General features: G+C 51.3%; 2 protein-coding genes, 1 non-coding gene and 1 pseudogene across 3 annotated transcripts; 3 read left to right on the top strand and 1 right to left on the bottom strand.

The window, feature by feature from the left end:
- Positions 1–269: 269 nt before the first annotated feature.
- LOC125551583 (large ribosomal subunit protein eL18x-like) lies at positions 270–11249 on the top strand. Its single transcript, XM_048714837.2, has 5 exons — positions 270–427; positions 516–605; positions 709–837; positions 936–1118; positions 10918–11249. Exons 1-5 carry the CDS (start codon positions 425–427, stop codon positions 11074–11076), a joined length of 564 nt encoding a protein of 187 aa, XP_048570794.2. The 5' UTR covers positions 270–424; the 3' UTR covers positions 11077–11249.
- Positions 6252–7640, bottom strand: LOC147975873 (uncharacterized). The gene has a single exon (XM_087519386.1). The coding sequence runs from the start codon at positions 7638–7640 to the stop codon at positions 6252–6254; it is 1389 nt and encodes a 462-aa protein (XP_087375512.1).
- LOC125555180 (small nucleolar RNA U36a) lies at positions 9754–9832 on the top strand (annotated as a pseudogene).
- LOC125555067 (small nucleolar RNA Z223) lies at positions 9903–9995 on the top strand. The gene has a single exon (XR_007304518.1). It is a non-coding gene; the product is annotated as a small nucleolar RNA Z223 (small nucleolar RNA).
- Positions 11250–23262: the final 12013 nt, after the last annotated feature.

Raw genomic sequence — 23262 nt, 5'->3', positions numbered from 1 at the left:
TGACTGAATTTTGTCCTTCCTGTCTTACTGTACTTCACTCACTGTCAAGAAGAGCCTCCTGTATTGAAACAACTTGACGTATATTGGCTGTTGACGGGGCAGCATATTGTCGAGTGCAGTGATCCATGTCTAGCACCCTATCAGGAGATAGCTGATGTTTTATTTTTCAAAAAATGGCGGTAGCTGATGTTTCTGGTGGGCAAAGCATAGTCTGCAGTTGCGCACACTCGGCAACATCTGAATCTGATCCAAGGCTCCAAGCCACCGGACCGGACCCAACACAACACGGGGTTCCCGACCTGGTGCTGGTGCGCACAAACCCATTCGAGTCAGACTCCACCGCCGAGCCTATATATGCCTCACTCTTTCGGCTCGCCCGCAAAACCCTAGAACCCACCCCTACGCCGCCGCCGCCGCCGCCGCCATGGTAACATACCTCCCGGCCTGCCTTGTCGACGCTGATCTATGTAACCGTGGGCACGATCTGACCCATCTCCTGTGCTCTCTCGTGGCAGGGTATCGACCTCGTCGCCGGCGGCCGTAACAAGAGGACCAAGCGCACCGCGCCAAAGTCGGACGATGTCTACCTCAAGCTTCTGGTGAAGGTAAGCCACACGTTCACCTCGATCCGGTGGAGTCCTCCCCATTTCCTGCCGAATTTCGGAATTTATTTTGAGCAGCGTCTCATCCCGATCCGTGTGCGTGCAGCTCTACCGCTTCCTGGTGAGGAGGACCAAGAGCCAGTTCAATGCCGTGATCCTGAAGCGCCTCTTCATGAGCAAGACCAACCGCCCGCCGCTCTCGCTTTGTCGCCTCGTCAAGTTCATGGACGGCAAGGTCTCTGTTCGTTTGCTTTGGTGTTTATTGATGCGTGATTAGGTTCTTTTCGTTACCTCTGCATGACCCTGTTCGGCTTTGCGATTCTGGGAGTGCAGGATAACCAAATCGCTGTGGTCGTGGGCACCATAACAGATGACAAGAGAGTTTACGAGGTGCCGGCGATCAAGGTGGCAGCGCTCAGGTTCACTGAGACGGCAAGGGCCCGCATTGTGAATTCCGGTGGAGAATGCCTCACCTTTGACCAGCTGGCCCTTTGTGCTCCTCTTGGCCAGAACACGGTAATTTCTGCTGCCCACTTATGTTCTCATCCTCACTCGTCACTAAGTTTGTCTACATACGACCATTGCTATGGATTACAATGTTTTCTATACTTCTAACCGGTGATCCACAGGGAATATGTTTGTTACTAGACTTCTTTTTGTTGTTGCATGCCCTTGTCGGACCGTACTATTTCAGATCCTGTTACATAATCAGATTTAATGTTGCGAAATTTAAACTCAACTTGCCATCTCAGCCATATAAAATATCAGTTTTGCTAAAGCACATCTAGATGTGCCATAAGTATTGCACATCTAAATCATACTCCCTCCGTCCCAAAATTCTTGTCTTAGATTTGTCTAAATACGGATGTATCAAGTCACGTTTTAGTATTAGATACATCCGTATCTAGACGAATCTAAGACAAGAATTTTAAGACGGAGGGAGTATGTCATTGATCTTACATTGAGATTCGTGTGAATTTTTTTTTCTCTTTTTTCTTTTTCTCTTTATGCTTGATTCACTCATTTAGATGTGCAATAACTAGAGCACATCTAGATGTGCCCTAGACACACCCATAAAATATCTTATGGTTCTAGTACTTTTTATATTAGATTACCAAAAAAGGCTTTCGCCCCGCTTTATAAATAAAGCAACCACCAAGCACAGAATATCAAGGTCACAACAACAACACACCACACACACTCACACAAAGCCACCGCGGGCATGGTCCAACACACACACTCAGACAAAGAGACCCAAGTTTCGTTGTGGGCACAACACAACAAGCCCAACACAAGCACACGACGAGACAACAGAGAAACGGCCAGGCGGTGGCGAGAAGACGATGATCTAATCCGGTTTCGGAGGTGGTGGGGGAAGCGGTGGAGCCATCCGGAGAGCCATCGTGCGAAGCTGGGTGATGATGGAGGTGATGGCATCTCTCTCCTTGGGCGGCTAAGCGGCCGCCAAAGCTGCAAGTAAGCAGACCATTTGAACAAAGCGTCAGTAGCACGACGAAGAGGGATGCGCTGAATCACAAGTTTATTCCTAACAGTCCACAGCGTCTAGGCCAGCACCCCAATGGACAGCCACCTAATGTGGCGCACTGCGGGTGGGATCGCCTGGAGGTTGGCGAAGAGAGTGGGGAAGTTGTTGTGGTCCCAGCTTCCACCCACTATCTCGCGGAAACAGCTCCATAGGAACTGTGCGGACACGCAGGTGAAGAAGATATGATTCGAATCCTCTTCCGGCCCGCAGAGCGGGCATCGCCCATCACCTGGGCCATTGCGCTTCAGGACCTTGACGCCAGACGGGAGGCGGCCATGGATCCATTGCCACAAGAAGATCCTAATCTTCAGGGGGGGGCGAATCTCCCAAATGAAGGTGAGCGCCTCATGCCCAGGCGAGGGAGCAATGGCCTGGTACAGGGACTTGGTGGAGAATTGTCCAGAAGGCTCTAGACGCCATCTGGAGCTGTCATCCTCGGTCGTAAGATCAGGCGCGTGCAATGCAATGCAGTCAAGCAGCTCCTGCCAGTTGGCGGTCTCAGCCGGACCAAAGGGCCTCCGGAACATGAGCTGCCCTAAGTCAATAAGGGCTGCCGTGACAGATATCTGAGGGGCCACCACAATGGAGAATAGGTCGGGAAAGCGGGCCGCAAGGGGCAAGTCGCCAGACCATTTGTCGAACCAGAACAGGGTGGCGGTGCCTGATCCGACCTCTATCGAGGTCCCAATCTTGTGGATTGGGAGGAGCTGGATGACGGATTGCCAGAACTGGGATCCCCCAGACCGCTGGCAGAAAGCGAGAGGCTGGCCTCAGAGGTATTTCTGCTGAATGATGTGAAGCCACATGCCACCATCTCCGTTGGCAATCCGCCAAAGCCACCGAGTTAGGAGGGCAGTGTTCATGCGTTTGGAAGACATGATCCCGAGTCCGCCCTGGTAGCGAGGCTTGCAGATTTCTGACCACCTAACCATGTGGTACTTCTGCTTGTCGCCCTCACCGGCCCAGAAGAAACGGCCCTGAACAGTGGCGATCTCGTGATGAAGCGTCTCCGGAAGGTTGTAGAAGCTCATGATGAACAAGAGCAGGCTGGAGAGGGACGAGTTGATGAGCACCGTACATGCTGCTTTGGAGAGCCAACGACCTTGCCAAGGCTCGATACGGTGCTGAAGCTTCCCCACCGTGGGGCGCAGGTCTGCCACCGTGAGCCTAGAATCACTAATGCGTATCCCCAGATAAGTCGTGGGGAAGCTCCCAAGTTGGCAGTTAAGCCGATCCGCAATACTCTGGCGCTCGTCTTGGGAGTACCCCAAGACCATCACCTCGCTCTTGTCGAAGTTGACCTTGAGGCCAGACATCTGTTGGAAGCACAACAGAAGGAACTTGAGGTTCGAAATATCACTCTCCGATCCTTCCACCATGATGATGGTGTCATCCGCATATTGGAGAAGGGAGACCCCGTGCTCCCCAACAAGATGCGGGACTATCCCCTTTATGCGGCCCGCCGCCTTGGCCTTATCCAAGATGGCGGCCAGAGCATCGACAACCATGTTGAACAGGAACAGGGAGAAGGGGTTGCCCTGGCAGGAAGAAAGGGCCGATCTCCCCATTAATGTTCACCGCGGTCTGGCCTGAGGAAACCATCTGCATCACCCTAGTCACCCACCGATCATCGAAGCCCTTTTGGAGGAGACATTCCCAAAGGAAAGACCAGCTAACCGTGTCATACGCCTTGTGGAAGTCTAGTTTCAGGAAGACTGCCTTGAGGTGTTTGGAGTGAACCTCATGGAGTGCTTCATGAAACACTAGGACTCCGTCAAGGATATAATGACCCTGGATGAAGGTCGATTGATCCGGGTGAGTGATCCGGTCGGCGATAGGGGCCACCCTAATGGCGTACCCCTTTGCGAGGATGCGGAAGATGACGTTAATCATCGTAATCGGGCGGAATTGGCTGATCTTTGAGGCCCCCGCCACTTTGGGGATGAGGGGGATTACACCAAAATTGAGCCGGGCGAGGTCGATGGACCCGACCAAGAACTCGTCAAATAGGGCCATCACCTCAGGTTTGATCACCTCCCAGAAGGTCTGGAAGAACTTCACTGGGAGCCCATCTGGTCCAGGAGCCGAGGATGGATTCATGCCCTTAATAGCCGCCCAAATTTCAGCCTCAGAAAACGATGCCGTAAGGGCCTTGTTGTCCGCTGGCGAAACGCAACTGTGGGCAGGCCAAATATCTTGCGCCAGGGCAAGACCTCCCCGTGGGGAAGCAGAGAATAGGTCTTTGTAGAAGTCGTCTACATGAGCCTAGATGTCCTCGGGACTCTGCAAGAGGGACTCTCCGTCCCAAAGAAGAGGGATGGTGTTCCGGCGTCAACGGCCGTTCGCAATGGCATGGAAGTAGGCGGTATTGGCGTCCCCTTTTAAGGACCCAATCCTGAGTACCCCGTAGACGCCAGTAGGCCTCCTCGTCTGAGTAGATGACCGTGAGCTGGTCTTTCGAATCATATCTAAGCATCCACTTGTCAGCTGAGAGGCCAGTGGTGTCAGCCCGCAGGTCGAGCGCTTGGATGTCATGAAGGAGAGCGTTTTTACGCTCCCGGATGTCGCGGCCGACGTTTGCGCCCCAGCCCTTCATGAATTGCTGTGATCGCTTGGCACAGAAGTGCCAGTTGTCGACGGCCGAAAGGGATCGATGGGGGGCCTCACGCGCCTCGCGCCATCGCGCGCCCACTGTGGCAGAAAACCCAGGCTGCCGCAACCAGAAGGTCTCGAAACGAAATCGGGGCGGAAGGGGAGGACACTCATTCTCCGAAGAGAGGAGAAGGGGGGCGTGATCTGAGCCAATCCGCGTAATTGCCCGAAGCGATGCTAGGGGGCAATGAATGTCCCACTCAGGGGAAGCGAAGATCCTGTCAAGAACGGAGCGAGTTGGCTCAACTTGTCGGTTTGTCCAAGTGAACCTGGCCCTGACACGATTGAGCTCGCGAAGCCCCATGTCTGCAATGCAGTTATTGAACATCTGCACCCGCGGGAAATTCACCAAATTATTGCTCTTGTCTTCTTCCGAACGAATGAGGTTGAAATCACCTCCCACCACTACCAGGAGCTGAGCGGCTGCTACCTTCCTACGGAGCTCACCGAGGAAGGCCTTCGATCGGTGGTGGTTGGCCGGCCCATAGACCGTAATAATTTCCCATTTGAAGTTCAGTGCCCGCTCAAAGATCTCCATGCTCACGAAGAACTCACCCCGCTCCATGCTCCCTACCTTAAAGGTGGCATCCTTTACCCCTAGGAGGATGCCACCTGAGTGGCCCGCACTCCCACTAGAAGGGAGCCAGTGCCAAGTAAATAGGTCGGACCTCAAGTGCTCGAGCTCCGACAGAGAGAATTCCTTACGCATGGTTTCTTGAATGGCCACAATGTCGATTTGCTCAGTTCGCATGTATTCGATTAGTTGGCGGCGTCGGCCATCTTGACTGAAACCGCGGATGTTCCAGAAGAGGGTCCGCATCACTCATCCATCGGGGGCTGCTTGACCCGAAGACATGAGAGGCGCGGAGAGCAGCGGTGCGAGAGCGAGTGCGGTCGCGGATCTCAACTGGGGCGGCCGCCATGCGAGGCAAAGGGTTCGGGGCCGTCCCCGAAGGAGAGGGTACTCGTGCACGGGCCTCGACGAGGCGACCATCTAGGATTTCCCCTGCATGGTTAGCCTCAAACTGAACTGCGGGGGGGGGGGGGGGGGCTCTCCCCGAAACACAATTGCCGAGTCCGCTGCCACCTTTGCGAGGTGGCCAAGCGGAGCCGACTCCAAAGCCGAAAAGGAACGAGTAGCGGATGAGGCAGGAATGTGCAGTGTACCTGGCTCGAGGTTCTGGGCAGCGGCCCGGAGCTCTGCCTGCTCGGGGATAGGCAGAGCAGGGCTACCCATCGGTCTGGCCGCCTCGATCCGAGCACTGCATCGAGAGGTCACCGGAGACGAGGTCGACCTGGCCCGCCTGGAGTAGGCCGCGGTCTGGGAGGGTGGAGGGGGGCGGCCACCGGGGTGGTCACCACCACCTGCAGCCCCACGGCGGCGGAGTCCGGAAGCACCAGAGGCGGACCAGGATGAGCAAGGCAGAGAGGCCCATCGGGTGCCCGGGGAGTCAGGTCGGCGTCGGAATGTCGGACCTCCGCCCCCTGGTGCGGCCTGGAAGCTGCCGCAGGCAGCGGGGGGGGGGGGGGGAGAGTGGCGCCAACTCCAGGGCGGTATCCCCAGCGGAAGGGCCCGAGGGAGGCGGGTCCAGAGCCGCCACGACCGCCCCCGGGAGCTCCTCCAAAGGCGCGGGAAGCATGGGCGCGGCCGAGCTGGGCGGGTTCGGGACGGCCCTGGCGGAGAGGGCGGTGAAGACATCGAGGGGCGGACCGTCGGGTGAGCGAGGCGATGAAGCTGGGAAGATCTGGAGGCTGGCGTCCGAAGCGTCGAGACCGTCGTCGGGGGACGGAAGAGCGGCTGAGGAGTGGGAGCGTCTGGTCCCACCGCCACTCCTAGCAGCAGGCGCGGGAGGCTGGGCGTGAGGAGGACTGTCCTCGGAGTCATCGTCGTCCTCCTTCGAACCGGAGCCGCGTCCGTGGTGGGGGTCTTGGTCGCTGCGGCGATCCCCCGCACCATCCCTGTCCGGCCTGGCCCCCAAGAAGCTGTCGTCGGGGATGCGGGGGCGGCCAATGTGGTTGGGCGGCTCGGGGGAGATGTGGAGGTCAAAACCCTGATCATTGAAGAACACCCGGATCGTGGCGCGGAGCTTGGATGAGTCGAGGCATTTGACCTTGACGCGAACCTCCTCTTTGTGGAGGGACAACTCGTCCACCACCACCACCTTGCCGAGGATGTGGGACATGCTCCGAATGACCCGCTTAGATCGAGCGATGTCGGGTAGGCCACCGATGAGGATCCAAGCCGTGTCCAAGACAGCCACTGCCAGGGGGTCCCGCACCGGCACAGAGATGTCCACCACTAGCTTGTAGAGAGCTAGAGTAATGTCTCCGCTGCGGGTGTTGTAGCCATGGCTGACAGCGTCGGGGAACACGACCGAGAACTGGCCTCCAGGCAGCATGGTGACCTGCCAATCCCAGGAGCAGTGGTAGAGATGGTTGAGCTCGGCCTCTATCATCTCTGTCGAAGCGACCCCATCCTTCACAGTGACAATCACCAGGAGCGATGGTGAGGGGGAGGGGATGTCAGGCACCTCGACGTGGAAGAAGCCGAGGCCCTCAATCCCATGCCCGTACATCACCAACTCCTCCGCCACCGGGCGGTTGGGGCAAAGGATCGCCGGGTGGTCAGGATCCGAGCAGAGGTAGCAGCCCTGGGGCTGAGTACATGCCACCTGGGAGAGGCCGCAGTTGAAGCACTTGACAAGGCTGGAGATGCGGTCATCAAGGAGAAGCGCGGTCGTGGTAGATGTCGACGGGTCATGAGTAGAGCCAATGGTCGGGGCCGCGACATTGGGACGCCCCAAGCCCCGCTTCTTCCGGCCGGCCCCGGCCAGCGCCATTGCGCGGGGGGGGGGGGGAGCTCGGTTCCCCACGCAGGGGCTGGTAACGGCGAGACTGGCCAGAGGGGGGTAGAGGGCCTTGCGAGGCAGCGGGTTGGATGTGGTCAGGGGACCGGGGCCAACCACTGCGCGCCGGAGATCGGCTGGACTCCCGCCTGCGCACCGGGGAGGGCGAGCGGCGGCGCTGGTCGCGCCACTCAGCGGCAGGAGGGGGCGACCGGGACCGGCCACGGTGGTCCGACCGGTCGGGCGAGCGGCGAGGGGGGGACCGGCGATCTCCGTGGCCGGAGAGCTGCCGGCGGAGGCCGGCCTCGTGCCAGAGAGCGTCGGGGGAGGGGCGGGAGGGGTCGCGTCGGTCGTCCATGCGGGAGTCGTCGGGCCGACGCTCGTCAGCGCGGCGCTTGGGGCGCGGGGCCGCATCGTTCCAGTCTCTGGGCATGCCGGCGGAGGGCGACGACGGGGAGGGGTGGCGGACGGCGCTGGCGGCGGGAGGGGGCGAGATGGGATGCCGGGGGAATCCAACCGGCGGCCAAATAGGCCGGCCTGGCCCAGGACCGCGCCAAAGTGGGCTGGCCCGTAGGCGAAGCCGCACCAGGGGGTGGCCCAGTGCCAAGCCCAGAAGCCTCGAGGCCCACAGCGGCGCGGCCCAGCCTGCGAGGCGGGGCGGCAGCACCTAGGGTTTCCCCCGATGCTGCGGCCACCGCCGCGGCCGGCGCCGGCATCAGCGAAGGGGCAACGGGGAGCCAAGGGCGTCGCAGGGACTGGCTGGGGGAGAACCGGAGCGACGAGGAGCCGAACGCCGCGATGAACGGGCGGAAGGGGGATCGACGGGCGACCACCGATGAGGCAGCCGGGGTGGCGGACGGCGCTGGCGGCGGGAGGGGATGGGGCGCGGGTTAGGGTTAGAGCAGGGGCGGGAGGGGGCGAGATGGGATGCCGGGGAATCCAACCGGCGGCCAAATAGGCTGGCCTGGCCCAGGACCGTGCCAAAGTGGGCTGGCCCGTAGGCGAAGCCGCACCAGGGGTGGCCTAGCGCCAAGCCCAGAAGCCTCGAGGCCCACAGCGGCGCGGCCCAGCCTGTGAGGCGGGGCGGCAGCACCTAGGGTTTCCCTCGATGCTGCGGCCACTGCCGCGGCCGGCGCCGGCGCCGGCGCCGGCGCCAGCGAAGGGGCAACGGGGAGCCAAGGGCGTCGCAGGGACCGGCTGGGGGAGAACCGGAGCGACGAGGAGCCGAACACCGTGATGAACGGGCGGAAGGGGGATCGACGGGCGACCACCGACGAGGCAGCCGGTGGGCCGGACGGCGGGCGCGGCGGGGCGCCAAGAGCGCTGGGCACGGCCCAGGTCGGACCGCCCCGCGACGCCCCACGCCGGAGCACGGCGGCGGCGAGCGGTCCTGGACCCAAGGGCGTCCCTTTTTCGCGGGGTCGGCAGGAGGGGGAGCGGGGGCGGGGCCGGCGAGCCGAAGGGGGAGATGGACAGCCGGCGGGTCTCGCTGGACGATGGGGCGGCCGGCAGCGGCGTCATCATCCTCCGCCACATCGGCCCAGCGCAGCGGCGCCACCACCACGGCAGGGGCGGCGACGGCCTGGGGGAGCAGGGGGCGCGCGGACCCAACCAGAGGAGCAGGAGCGACGGGGGGCTGCGCAGCAGCGCCGGCGGCCGGGGCGAGGCCGGCCAGAGGCGCGAGCGTCAGATCCGAGGCCGCGGGCGGCGCGTCGCCATCCTACATCAGACCGATGGATTTAGCTCGCCAAACGAAATGGTGAGCGCCAATTTATATTAAATTCATTCAGTCTAGCTTGATCCTGCGAAGGTGGAAGTACCTGTATCACCATGGTGCTACTATCTTGCAAGTAGGAGATAGACTGATGTGCCCAGAAATAGTTTTAATCGCTATGACTCCAGTAGGCAATATGATTGTTTCTTGAGTACAGTTTGTTTCCCTTCTGAGCATATTGGTGTCCCCAGGCTTCTCAGATCACAATCCTGAAGAAACCCCCAATTTCTGTGCTTAGATCTACTATCCCATTTGGTGTTGCAAGTCATGTCACTGTGATTGAGTGGTCATGCATCTCTTGTCCATGTAGTAACAAAATTTGCATTGGAATGATGGCAGTGACCACACCTGCGCTTCTGTTAATCTGTGAAGCACAAGAGAAAACAGTGGTTGAATTTCTTCAAATGAACTAATACATTCATTATTACTCTTCCTTCATTTTATTCTTTAAGATTTATTATCTTTGTATGTTCTCTGGTTTACTGCAGCAGTGATGATACAAACCTTCAGCTTGCATGCCAGTTCTGCTTCTGAGAATTCATGACTGAGAAAGCTGAGATAGATCTGAGCCTTGAACCAGCACATCTTTCTAGGATCATTAATGATTTTGACACTTGCATTAGTTATGTTCTTCTTGGGAACCTTACTCTGGACCAAGGAGGTTTAGCTGGTGCATAAATCTATATGGTTGTCTTACCAGCCCATCACATTATTATGATTGCTTTGGCGCCAAATGATCTAACCGAAATTCTGCTCTTTTGCTTCTTCTGGTGTCCTTCAGTCAAATGTTCTAACAACACTAGCTCTCTCCTTTTTCTAAATGAATGATGTAGTTTCAATATTTGAATATTTGCTGTGTTCTTGGAAGAACAGCATACGATGCATAGTCTAGTGGTACATGCTGTATGCAGTGTGGACCAATACTCTGCTTATTGGTTGATCCCACTAATGGCATCATGATTTTGTTATATGAATGTTTTTTGCTTGCTTAAGTGGTGGGCAGTTTATACTTGAGTATGGACTATGGTAATACTTGAAAATGCATGCACCTGCATATTATGCTACGCTCAATCTGTTGACAAATACTGCTTATTCTCCAGTGCTCTGAATATCGTGATTCTATCGTAGAAATGTTTTCGTGCATTGCATTTTGCATTTTCAGCTATTGATGCAATAAAAACCTACACTTTAGGCATGATTTATTTTAGTGCACATTTTTTTGGGTTGTGATGTTTCAGCCTTGATGTTTGAATGCTAGTCTAGTATCGTCTCCCACTTTTTTGCGACCATGTATTGCCCCTATTATGTGTAGTGTTCATGTCTGTACACTGTTGTGCTGTAAAAATTCCTTCATAATGTTGTTCCTGTTCTTCAAGATATTGCGCTTCTAAATATGCAAATATATGTCATTGCATACCGGCATTGCAACTGGCCCATTACTCTGTGCTGTTGGTTGTGTACCAAGCAAATCATCACAAATTACAATCGTCTTAACAGGTTCTCCTGAGGGGCCCTAAGAACGCCCGTGAGGCAGTGAGGCACTTCGGTAAGGCTCCTGGTGTGCCGCACAGCCATACCAAGCCTTATGTCCGCTCGAAGGGAAGGAAGTTTGAGAAGGCAAGAGGAAGGAGGAACAGCAGAGGCTTCAAGGTCTAGGTTGTTGCTTGTTCATGTGCTACACAGCTCTTGTTTGAGTCTGAGTTATGTTATTATTAAGTGCTAGGATCATCTAAATTTTGTTCGAACGTCATGCACTGTGTAAGAAATTTACATCTGTTTTACCTGATACTGTACTGTTTAACCTCTCTCAACTGGAAATCTTTCAAGTATCTGATCCTCTTGAATGAAGTATGATGGATTGTTTGGCTGCCTGCCGCCCTGTGTCGATTAGGCAGTGGGCTAGAGCCTAGAGCCACGTTCTGCATACGTGGTGTTTGGTTGGCAGCACATGAGGCTAAAAGGCAGGCTTTTGGTTGCTCGTGGCCTCTCAACAGGCGGTACCAAATCAAGGTCGCGTCCCAGTCCTATTCCCTCCGTTCCTTCATGTAAGGTGCATTACCTTATTTTCCACATGGAGACCAAGACACATAATTATAGACATGTTATGGCGAAATTACCCTTATTAAATTTGTTAGTTAGTGGCAAGTAAATCAGTTAGTCCATAAAAATAAGAGATACACCTTACATAAAGTATATCTCTCTTGATCCCTATAAGGAGAGATACATGCAATCGACATAAAGATATTTTCCTTATTTTGCTATAAGGAGAGATACAGACAATCAAGAGAGATATATTTCCTTTTTTTTAAAGGATAACAAGGGAATCATGAGGAATTAGAAGAAGGCCACTACTCTGCGCCGGTGCACCGGCCGAAAGTTTCGGCCGGTCTGGCCAGATCTATCCGATCTACGTGCACAACCGTCAGATCTCTTCATCGTCCTCTCCCGCATCCATCGTCAACCTCCTGCACGGGGAAAAGGTTGAGGAAGGAGAGCACCGCCCCGCACCCGACAGCAAGCCGCCACCGGCCTTCCCGCGTTGTGCTTGCAACCTTGCGCCGCCGTTCACATCCCTCATCGCATAGCATTGGTATCAAATGGAAAAAGGGTAGCATATGCGGACTGAACTGCAGAATGCCAGAATAAGAGGGGGATAGCTAGTCCTGTCGAAGACTACGCTTCTGGCAGCCTCCATCTTGCAGCAGAAGAAGAGAGTAGATGGTAAGTTAACCAAGTATCATCGCATAGCATAATCCTACCCGACGATCCTCCCCTCGTCGCCCTGTGAGAGAGATCACCGGGTTGTATCTGGCACTTGGAAGGGTGTATTTTATTAAGTATCCGGTTCTAGTTGTCATAAGGTCAAGGTACAACTCCGGGCCACCCTTTTACCGAGGGACGCGGCTATTTGAATAGATAAACTTTCCTGCAGGTGTGCACCACATTTCCCAACACGCTCGATCCCCTTTGGCCGGACACACTTTCCTGGGTCATACCCGGCCTCAGAAGATCAACATGTCGCAGCCCTACCTAGGCACAACAGAGAGGTCAGCACGCCGGTCTAAATCCTATGGCGCAGGGGTCTGGGCCCGTCGCCCATTGCACACCTGCACATTGCGAACGCGGCCGGTGAGTAGACCTAGCCTCCCTTATACAAGAGCAGGCATTCCAGCTCAACCCGGCGCGCGCCGCCCAGTCGCTGACGTCAAGAAGGCTTCGGCTGATACCATGACGTCGAGTGCCCATAAATGTTCCCGCATAGTTGGTTAGTGCGTATAGGCCAATGGACAGACTCAAATCAAATACCCAGATCTCGTTAAGAGTGTTATTTTGAAATAACCGCGGACGCCGACCAGGGCCAGGCCCACCTCTCTCCTAGGTGGTCTCAACCTACCCTGTCGCTCCGCCACAAAGATCCACTCAGAGGGCCATCGGGACAAACGTCCTTTCGGACCAATCCATGAATCACTCGCGGGTACTCTTCGAGCCGACCCATCTTTAGTCACCACAAGTATCATATAATATGTATAATTATATACCTGTGATCACCTCCCGAGTGATCATGGCCCGATATTATATCATGGCAGACAGACAGGAATGTAGGGCCACTGATGATAAACAAGAATCCTATAATAAGCATTTAGGATTGCAGGTAAGGTATCAGTAACTGTAGCAACAATGACAGGCTATGCATTGGGATATGATTAACGGAAAGCAGTAACATGCTACATTACTCTAATGCAAGCAGTAGAGAGAAGAATAGGCGATATTTGGTGATCAAGGGGGGGAGGGCTTGCCTGATTGCTCTGGCAAGAAGGAGGGGTCGTCAAAAACGTAGTCGATCGGGGCACCAGCAGCGGCGTTAGTATCTGTAGGATCGAAAGTATGTCTAGAGGGGGGGTGATTAGACTACTTGACCAAATAAAAACTTGACCTTTTCCCAATTTTAGTTCTTGGCAGATTTTAGCTATTTTAGGACAAGTCAAGCAATCATCACACAATTCAAGCAAGCATGCAAAGAGTATATTGGAAGCGGAAAGTAAAGCATGCAACTTGCAAGAATATAAAGGGAAGGGTTTGGAGAATTCAAACGCTATTGGAGACACGGATGTTTTTCCCGTGGTTCGGATAGGTGGTGCTATCCTACATCCACGTTGATGGAGACTTCAACCCACGAAGGGTAAAGGTTGCGCAAGTCCACACAGGGCTCCACCCAAGGGCAACGGTTGCGCGAGTCCACGAAGGGCTCCACCCACGAAGGGTCCACGAAGAAGCAACCACCCACAAAGGGTCCACGAAGAAGCAACCTTGTCTATCCCACCATGGCCATCGCCCACGAAGCACTTGCCTCACTAGCGGTAGATCTTCACGAAGTAGGCGATCTCCTTGCCCTTACAAACTCCTTGGTTCAACTCCACAATCTTGTCGGAGGCTCCCAAGTGACACCTAGCCAATCTAGGAGACACCACTCTCCAAGAAGTAACAAATGGTGTGTAGGTAATGAACTCCTTGCTCTTGTGCTTCAAATGATAGTCTCCCCAACACTCAACTCTCTCTCATAGGATTTGGATTTGGTGGAAAGAAGATTTGAGTGGAAAGCAACTTGGGAAGGCTAGAGATCAAGATTCATATGGTAGGAATGGGATGTCTTGATCTCAACACATGAGTAGGTGGTTCTCTCTCAGAACAAATGAGTTGGAATGATGTGTGTGTTCTGATGGCTCTCTCACTGAATGAGAAAGAGGTGGAGGGGTATATATAGCCTCCACGCAAAATCCAACCGTTACACAGTTTTCCAATCTCGGTGGGACCGAATCATAAAACTCGGTCGGACCGAAAATGTAAACCTAGTGACCGTTAGGAATTTCGGTGGGACTGACATGCAACTCGGTAGGACCGATTCGGTTAGGGTTTGGGCATAACGTAATCTCGGTGAGACCGATTACACAAACTTGGTGAGACCGAGTCTGGTAATTAGCTAACCAGAGAGTTGGTCAGGCAAACTCGGTGGGACCGATTTGCTCTTTCGATGGGACCGAGTGGAACTCGGTGAGACCGAAAAGTTACAAACGGGAAACACTGAGTTTACATTGCAATCTCGGTGGGACCGATTCGCTCTTTCGGTGGGACAGAAAAGTTACGAAAGGGAAACAGAGAGTTTGCAACCCCATCTCGGTGGGACTGAGATCCTTATCGGTAGAACCGAAATGCTAGGGTTTGGCAGTGGCTAATGACAATTGAAACTCGGTGGCGCCGGATAGGAAGAATCGGTAGGACCGAGTTTGGCCTAGAGTTTAGGTCATATGTGGATATGGGAAAGTAGTTGAGGATTTTGGAGCATATCATTAAGCACATGAAGCAAGAGGCTCATTAAGCAACACCTCATCCCTCCTTAATAGTATTGGCTTTTCCTATGGACTCAATGTGATCTTGGATCACTAAAATATGAAATGAAGAGTCTTGAGCTTTTGAGCTTGAGCCAATCCTTTGTCCTTAGCATTTTGAGGGTTCCACTTTCACATCCATGCCATGCCAATCATTGAGCTTTCCTGAAATAATCATCTTGGAATAGCATTAGCTCAATGAGCTATATGTTGTTATGAATTACCAAAACCACCTAGGGATAGTTGCACTTTCAATCTCCCCCTTTTTGGTAATTGATGACAACATATAGATCAAAGCTTCGACAAATGATAATAAGCATGAAATATATCGTCGCTTTGAGAAGTATGTGATAAGTAAGAGCTCCCCCTAAATTTGTGCATATTTAAAATTTGCTTTGGACTGCAAATGCACAAAGAGTTAGAATCATGGGTTACTCTTCCATGTCACATACATCTTGGTGGAGCGCTCAAAATGATAAGATTGAAATACATGCACTCATCACCAAGAATAGTGAATGATCACAAACGATAGATAGAATGATAATATTTAAGCAAGCATTAAGCAAACATTAAGTGTATCATCGATGTCTCACAAACATAAGGACGTAGTATCTCACACACAAAAGCAAACAAAGTTTGAAGAAACCACCAAAAAAACAAGAGAGAAAAGCACACTCTCTCTCTCGAAGCCTATGATCTATACATCTTCTCCCCCTTTGGCAACAAGTTACCAAAAAGTTCCTAGAAAATGCATAGCACTAGATCGACGCTCAGGCTTGATCTTCAGGTGGTGGTGGAGTCCGGATCACTCCAAGGATGAAGGCTTCTGTAGATGTTGAAGTAGTCGCTGGAGTTGGAGCTGAGGTAGACGCTGGAGCTGAGGCTGTAGCTGGTGCTGAAGTAGTAGCTCTGGTGTCAGCAACTGGCAGTGCAGACGACCTTGGACCTCGTGGCACCCTCGCAAACGCATGAGTCGTGGTCCTGCCTCTCCTCTCATTCATGTCCTCCTGGAGCTGCTCCACTGCAGACTGAACTTCTGTTACCTTGATGTCCAAGTCATAGAACCTTTGTTCCATGATCCTCTCTAAACTCGCCTGGTTCTGAGTCAGGGTGGCTAGACTCTGCTCAATCCGCAGGGTGGACGCAATCAAGTAACCAAGCTGCTCTTGTTTGGTCTTCAAGAAGTATTCAGATGCCTCTGCTTGAGTAGGCATCCTGGCAGCTTTTTCCTTCTTCGCCTTCTCCTTCTTTGCATATGCTTGTGCAGACGATGGCTCATTCTCTGTCATCACAACTTCATTGTTCTCAAAATCTGGGCGGATGGGCAGGTGTTCCTTATCCAACAAATATATGCCCGTGCCCATCTTGGAGTTGATGAGCTCCTGAATCTGAGGGGCATATCCACAGCTCCTCTTCTGATCTGCAGCTGTCCTCTTAATGGTTTCCACAATGAGACTCATGACCTTGAATTTCTGAGGCACGTCAAAGACATGAAGCAAGTTGATCGCGTGACCTCTGATCATCTTGTGATCTCCAGACTTAGGCAACATAGTGTGCCTTAGTATCCAATTGATAGTAGGCAATCCTGAGAGCAGATAATGCACTGAGCCAAACTTGAATGTGTCAAGAGCTTCATTGGGAATTTCCTTGTACATGTTGGACATGGAGTTATGGTCCATCTTCTTCTTGGCATAGATATCCAAGTCCTCATCTTGCTCTTCTGGGGCATTGATGATCTGTGCCCACTCAGCCACTGTAGATTGGTACCTTGTACCCTCTGACATCCATGTAATCCTCCCATCTGGATAAAAGTGAGCTGTGGAGTAGAACTGCATGATGAGTTCCTCGTTCCACTTTGTGAGCTTCTGCCCAACAAAGTCCTCTACTCCACACGCTCTGAAGCTGTCCTAAACTCCTGGGTAGTATTATTCATTCTCCTTGATGTAGGTCCAGTCGACCCATCTCATGTCACAAACGATTGGCTTCTTGTCAAGCAAAAGTCTCATAAAAATCTTGTTGCTCCTTGGTGTGAAATCTATAATCCACGGCAGTCCTTCTCCTAGAAGCATACGGATCTGCTTCTCTCCACTTTCTCAGCCCTGAGTCTCTCCTGAGCTTCATGTCCTCAGCCACAGGATGAGCATCGTTGTGGTCTGGGATCTTGGGCTTGAGCTTCCGGAGGACACTCTCTTCCTCTTCTTCAGTAGCTTCAGGCACTGGGGCCTTGTTCTTTTCTGCGGCAGGTATACTCCTTGTGTTTCTCTTTGGTGCTGTCTTAGGCTTAGATGCAGCCTTGGGTGCTTCCTTGGGCTTGGATGCAGCTGTTCCTGACCTTATGGCATCTCGCATAAGTTTGGCTGCCTTGGGCGCTGGTGCAGGTGCCTCTTCTTCCTCCTCCTCTTCTACCATGATGGAGGCTCTCCCAAGCACTTTGGCTACAGTCTTCTTCACCCTCTCTTTCCTCTTTTTGCCCTCAGCAGCAACGGGCTCAATGGGAGCAGGCTTCTCAGTGGAGGCTCTAGCCTTTGACATGGGCTGCCTGCCTGCTGGCCTCTTGATTTTCAGGCCTGGCTTTGAGCCTTGAGCTGGCTCAACTCTCTTGGAAGTGGCCTCCTCCTCTGCCACATAGTCTTCATCCTCAGAATCAGACGTTCTCTTCTTGCTCTGACGTGTGGCAGCCTTAGGCAGATTGCTGGGTGTGCTCCTGCTGCCATCATCAGAAGAACTTGAGGGGCTAGTGCCCTCACTCATCACAACTTGCTGCTCAGACACATTCTGACTGTCACTTTGATCAGACATGTTGCAAACTGACTGCTGACCCCGTGAATAGATTATGGATAAGATAGAGTGGATGAGCATCACAAAAAAACAGAGATTTTTGCAAAAGAATAATTCAAAAACTTAGTTTTAGTTTTCCACAGAAAGCATCTCGGATCTACCAATTTTCAAACTCGGTGACACCGAAGCAGTTTTGGCACCAGAACTGGTGAACTCGGTCAGACCGAGTCATAGTTCGGTGGCACCGAGACTGCTAGGGTTTCACAGAATTCCAAAATCGGTCGCACCGATAAGTTATTCTCGGTTAGACCGAGTTTCACCTGTGCAATGGCAAAAGCCAGATCGGTGGGACCGAGTTTTTCAACTCGGTGGGTCCGAGATGGTTTCGGCGGAAACCTAACCCTAAAATTTTCGAATTAAGCCTAATCTACGAGTTCATTGACTGGATAGGAGTGTTTCAATCGTGGCAAGAATCATGATGATCACAATGTGCTAGGAATCGGATTAAGGAATAGCATAAGGATCAAGTCCATACCCTAGTTTGGCGGGGACTTGCTACGGCGGCAACGGCGGGGCAGAAATTCGTTGACGGCGACGGAGACCAGCGACAGGAGGCTGCTGGCGGCGAGAAGACGATCCGGAGACCACGAAGGCAGAGCAGGCTATCGCGTGGGCGAGGAGGTTTCGGAGAAATTTCCAAAATTCTGCCCGTCACTATATATAGCCCGACCCTGTCGGTGTGACCGAGTGGAACAACTCGGTGGCACCGAGATGCAAAACTGTGTGCAGTTATTGCAACTCGGTGTGACCGAAAAGTTCAAATCGGTTGCACCGAGATCGAAAACCTAGATCAACTTAATGAACTCGGTAGGACCAAAAATGGAGTATCGGTCAGACCGAGATTCATAAAGAGGTTTTGGAAGTTTAAGTCTATGACGAATCGGGGACTCCGAGCGCTCCTCACACAGAGTGGTTCGAATCTGACTTGATCAAATTTTGTGATGCAGCATGAATAGAGTTTGAGACGAGAACAGCATAGATAGATAGAGGAGGTTCTTAGGCATTCTTGTCCATCCACTTGGCAAAAAGAAATAAAACCGAACAATCAAAGCAACAAGTGGATGTCCTCGAATGAGTAAAATATGCAATCAACATGCTCACACAATAAGATGGCAAATGAAATATGTGACAAAGCATGCACAACCAATTCTAGCATCTATCAAGCAATTTGCAATGACTAGGTCATCTATATATGAGTATATTGACTTAGGATTCAAGTGAGAACACTTGATCGTAGGTCATACTCATCGTTTAGGCTCAAGTGGGGTTACCACTTTTACATAAAGCATTGTTTTGTTCACATCTTTAGAGTTGCTTTAGCTCAAGTCTTAGAGTAAAGCTCCCCCTAGATGTGATATCCCCCCTAAGAGGGATGAACTAACCTTGGGTTTTGTCGATGATGACTTCATGTAGATATTGAAGATGTGGATGCTCAATGTTGATGTAGATCTCTTGGAGCTATCCATTTGAGTGAATTGCACTTTCAATACCTACATGGGTTAGTCCCACAAGGAACAAACAAGGATATCCATAGACATAGAGTGATGCACACAAAAGATGATGTCCATGAAAACTTTTAGGTTACCTTGTCCCTTGTCTTACCAACAAGAGGGTTTGTGACTCCTTGAACTAGTGCAAGATGTGGAAGTTGATTGCACTTGTTTTTGCCAAAACGATAAGAGTGAAGTATGTTGGCGGAGTCACCCTCAAGAACTCTCTAGTTCTTCTTCTTTTGGATCCACATCATCTTGATGGGAATCCTTGGAGTTGTAGTCGTACTTGATGAAGTGGAACTTGAAGTAGTCTTGGGAATCCACTTGACTAAGGTCTTTGGAGCTTCTTCAAATGCATCAATTTCCTCTTGAAGCTTGTCCTTGCCTTTTTGCTCGTAGTCTTGTGGTGGAAGATCATCTTGAGCTTGTGTCCCCTTGAAAGAAGTATACTTCTCTTGTTGAGGGACAAACTTCGTCTTGGGGTATTGATCTTCTTCCCATTCAACTCCATTGGCATTGAACTTTCGTTCAAAACCAACACCTTGATTCTTCCGGTGCATTCCTTGCTTGCGCACAATTTCCTCGAATTGCTTACTCCCGGCAAGGCTTTTGTACACTCCTTTCTCTATAATTCCCTTCAATAAGCTATTTTCTTGCTCAAGTGTAACTTGGCTAAGAGAATCATTAGTGGAATCAAGAGAACTACTAGAAGCAACAATATTGGATTTTGCATGATCATTGTTACTACTAGAGGAAGAATCTTTCTTGTTAGATTTGACTTGAGGCATGTAAGTGGATAGGAGTAAACGCTTGGCAATGTAAGAAGAACTTTTCTTGCGGAGATCATCATTGATTGCCTTTAAGAACTCATGTTCTTGCTCAAGATTGAGCTTTTCAAAGCGTAGCTTCTCACGAGCCCTTAAAAGTTCTCGATGATCTTCGAAGATAGTGTCATGAGCTAACTTAAGAGTTTTTAGTTCTTTAGTTAGAGCCTCAATCTTCTCCTTATCATTGTCATTCGTTTTATCTTGATTAGCATGATTAATTGGTCTTTCATCATAGTATTCATCACTAGAGTTGTCACCAATCAAATCATCACCTAACAAGTCATCTTCATCACTATTGAAATCAACATACTCGGGGTGTGTTACCTTAGGACCTTTGGCCATGAAGCATCTTCCAATTCCTTCATTTGGTGAGTCAAATATGTCGTAGGAGTTGGTTGACACAAGTGCTAGACCGGCAACACCTTCATCTTGAGTATCTTCGGAGTCGGAGTGATAACTTCTCTCGGAGTGGCTGTCGGAGTCGGAGCCGGATACCCATTCACCAACATGAGCTTGATGTCTTCGTCTTGTGTAGCTCCTTGATGATTTTTCCTTCCTTTCCGAATCCTTGCTTCTCCGTGAGTATCTTCGTTCATAACGATCATCTCTACTCCTTCTCTCTCTTGGTGGTGATCCTTTGCTTCTTCTTCTTGGAGACTCTTCTCTTCTCTTGTAGGGAGCCGTACACTCGTTGGAATAGTGTCCGGGTCTTCCACAATTGTAACAGTTTCGCTCTCTACTAGAAGATCTTTTATCATTGTAGGACCTTGATTTGGAGCTTCTATCTTTGCTTCTATTCTTGTAGAACTTGTTGAAGTTCTTCACCATTAAGCTCAATTCTTCATTGAAGTCTTGTTTCTCACTTGATGATGTAGGGGCTTCACATGAGGCTTTGTAGGCACCACTTGATTTGTTGTGAAGTTCCTCTTTATCCTTAAGTGACATCTCATGAGCAACAATTCTTCCAATCACCTCCGTTGGCTTGAGATCTTTGTAATTGGGCATCATTTGGATCAATGTGCACACGGTATCATATTTTCCATCCAAGGCTCTTAGGATCTTCTTGATGATGAATTTATCGGTCATCTCTTCACTTCCTAAGCCGGCAATCTCATTTGTGATGAGAGCAAGCCTAGAGTACATTTCAGCGACACCTTCACCATCCTTCATCTTGAACTTGTCAAGTTGGCTTTGAAGCACATCCAACTTGGATTCCTTGACGGAGTCGGTACCTTCGTGCATATCAATCAAAGTGTCCCAAATTTCCTTTGCATTCTCAAGGCGGCTGATTTTGTTGAATTCTTCGGGGCACAATCCGTTGAAGAGAATATCACAAGCTTGAGCATTGTATTGCAACATCTTCAACTCATCCGCGGTAGCTTCACGGTTTGGTTCTCTCCCATCAAAGAAGTCACCTTGCAAACCAACACACACAATAGCCCAAACGGCGGGGTTATGTCCAAGAATATGCATTTTCATTTTATGCTTCCAACTAGCAAAATTAGTACCATCAAAGTAAGGACCTCTACGGTGATAATTTCCCTCGCTAGACGCCATACTCTCCTAGGTTGTGAAACCAAGGCTATGACCACCAAAAGCTATGGAGATCAAGCAAGTGGAGACCAAAGCTCTGATACCACTTGTAGGATCGAAAGTATGTCTAGAGGGGGGGTGATTAGACTACTTGACCAAATAAAAACTTGACCTTTTCCCAATTTTAGTTCTTGGCAGATTTTAGCTATTTTAGGACAAGTCAAGCAATCATCACACAATTCAAGCAAGCATGCAAAGAGTATATTGGCAGCGGAAAGTAAAGCATGCAACTTGCAAGAATATAAAGGGAAGGGTTTGGAGAATTCAAACGCTATTGGAGACACGGATGTTTTTCCCATGGTTCGGATAGGTGGTGCTATCCTACATCCACGTTGATGGAGACTTCAACCCACGAAGGGTAACGGTTGCGCGAGTCCACACAGGGCTCCACCCAAGGGCAACGGTTGCGCGAGTCCACGAAGGGCTCCACCCACGAAGGGTCCACGAAGAAGCAACCACCCACAAAGGGTCCACGAAGAAGCAACCTTGTCTATCCCACCATGGCCATCGCCCACGAAGGACTTGCCTCACTAGCGGTAGATCTTCACGAAGTAGGCGATCTCCTTGCCCTTACAAACTCCTTGGTTCAACTCCACAATCTTGTCGGAGGCTCCCAAGTGACACCTAGCCAATCTAGGAGACACCACTCTCCAAGAAGTAACAAATGGTGTGTAGGTAATGAACTCCTTGCTCTTGTGCTTCAAATGATAGTCTCCCCAACACTCAACTCTCTCTCATAGGATTTGGATTTGGTGGAAAGAAGATTTGAGTGGAAAGCAACTTGGGAAGGCTAGAGATCAAGATTCATATGGTAGGAATGGGATGTCTTGATCTCAACACATGAGTAGGTGGTTCTCTCTCAGAACAAATGAGTTGGAATGATGTGTGTGTTCTGATGGCTCTCTCACTGAATGAGAAAGAGGTGGAGGGGTATATATAGCCTCCACGCAAAATCCAACCGTTACACAGTTTTCCAATCTCGGTGGGACCGAATCATAAAACTCGGTCGGACCGAAAATGTAAACCTAGTGACCGTTAGGAATTTCGGTGGGACTGACATGCAACTCGGTAGGACCGATTCGGTTAGGGTTTGGGCATAACGTAATCTCGGTGAGACCGATTACACAAACTTGGTGAGACCGAGTCTGGTAATTAGCTAACCAGAGAGTTGGTCAGGCAAACTCGGTGGGACCGATTTGCTCTTTCGGTGGGACCGAGTGGAACTCGGTGAGACCGAAAAGTTACAAACGGGAAACACTGAGTTTACATTGCAATCTCGGTGGGACCGATTCGCTCTTTCGGTGGGACCGAAAAGTTACGAATGGGAAACAGAGAGTTTGCAACCCCATCTCGGTGGGACCGAGATCCTTATCGGTAGAACCGAAATGCTAGGGTTTGGCAGTGGCTAATGACAATTGAAACTCGGTGGCGCCGGATAGGAAGAATCGGTAGGACCGAGTTTGGCCTAGAGTTTAGGTCATATGTGGATATGGGAAAGTAGTTGAGGATTTTGGAGCATATCATTAAGCACATGAAGCAAGAGGCTCATTAAGCAACACCTCATCCCTCCTTAATAGTATTGGCTTTTCCTATGGACTCAATGTGATCTTGGATCACTAAAATATGAAATGAAGAGTCTTGAGCTTTTGAGCTTGAGCCAATCCTTTGTCCTTAGCATTTTGAGGGTTCCACTTTCACATCCATGCC

The sequence above is a fragment of the Triticum urartu genome, chromosome 4A (genome assembly GCF_056163025.1).
Source record: "Triticum urartu cultivar PI428250 chromosome 4A, HENAU_Tu73, whole genome shotgun sequence".
NCBI lineage: Eukaryota > Viridiplantae > Streptophyta > Magnoliopsida > Poales > Poaceae > Triticum > Triticum urartu.
Note: the sequence above shows the minus strand (reverse complement) of the source record. Positions and strands in the feature narration are given on the sequence as shown.

Bases quoted from the DNA above. Each gene is read 5' to 3' on its own strand.
- LOC125551583 (XM_048714837.2), top strand. The intron at 838-935 runs GTCTCTGTTCGT...CTGGGAGTGCAG, and splicing joins TCAAGTTCATGGACGGCAAG to GATAACCAAATCGCTGTGGT. The intron at 1,119-10,917 runs GTAATTTCTGCT...TCGTCTTAACAG, and splicing joins CTCCTCTTGGCCAGAACACG to GTTCTCCTGAGGGGCCCTAA.
- LOC147975873 (XM_087519386.1), bottom strand. From the start codon at position 7,640: ATGGCGCTGGCCGGGGCCGGCCGGAAGAAGCGGGGCTTGGGGCGTCCC.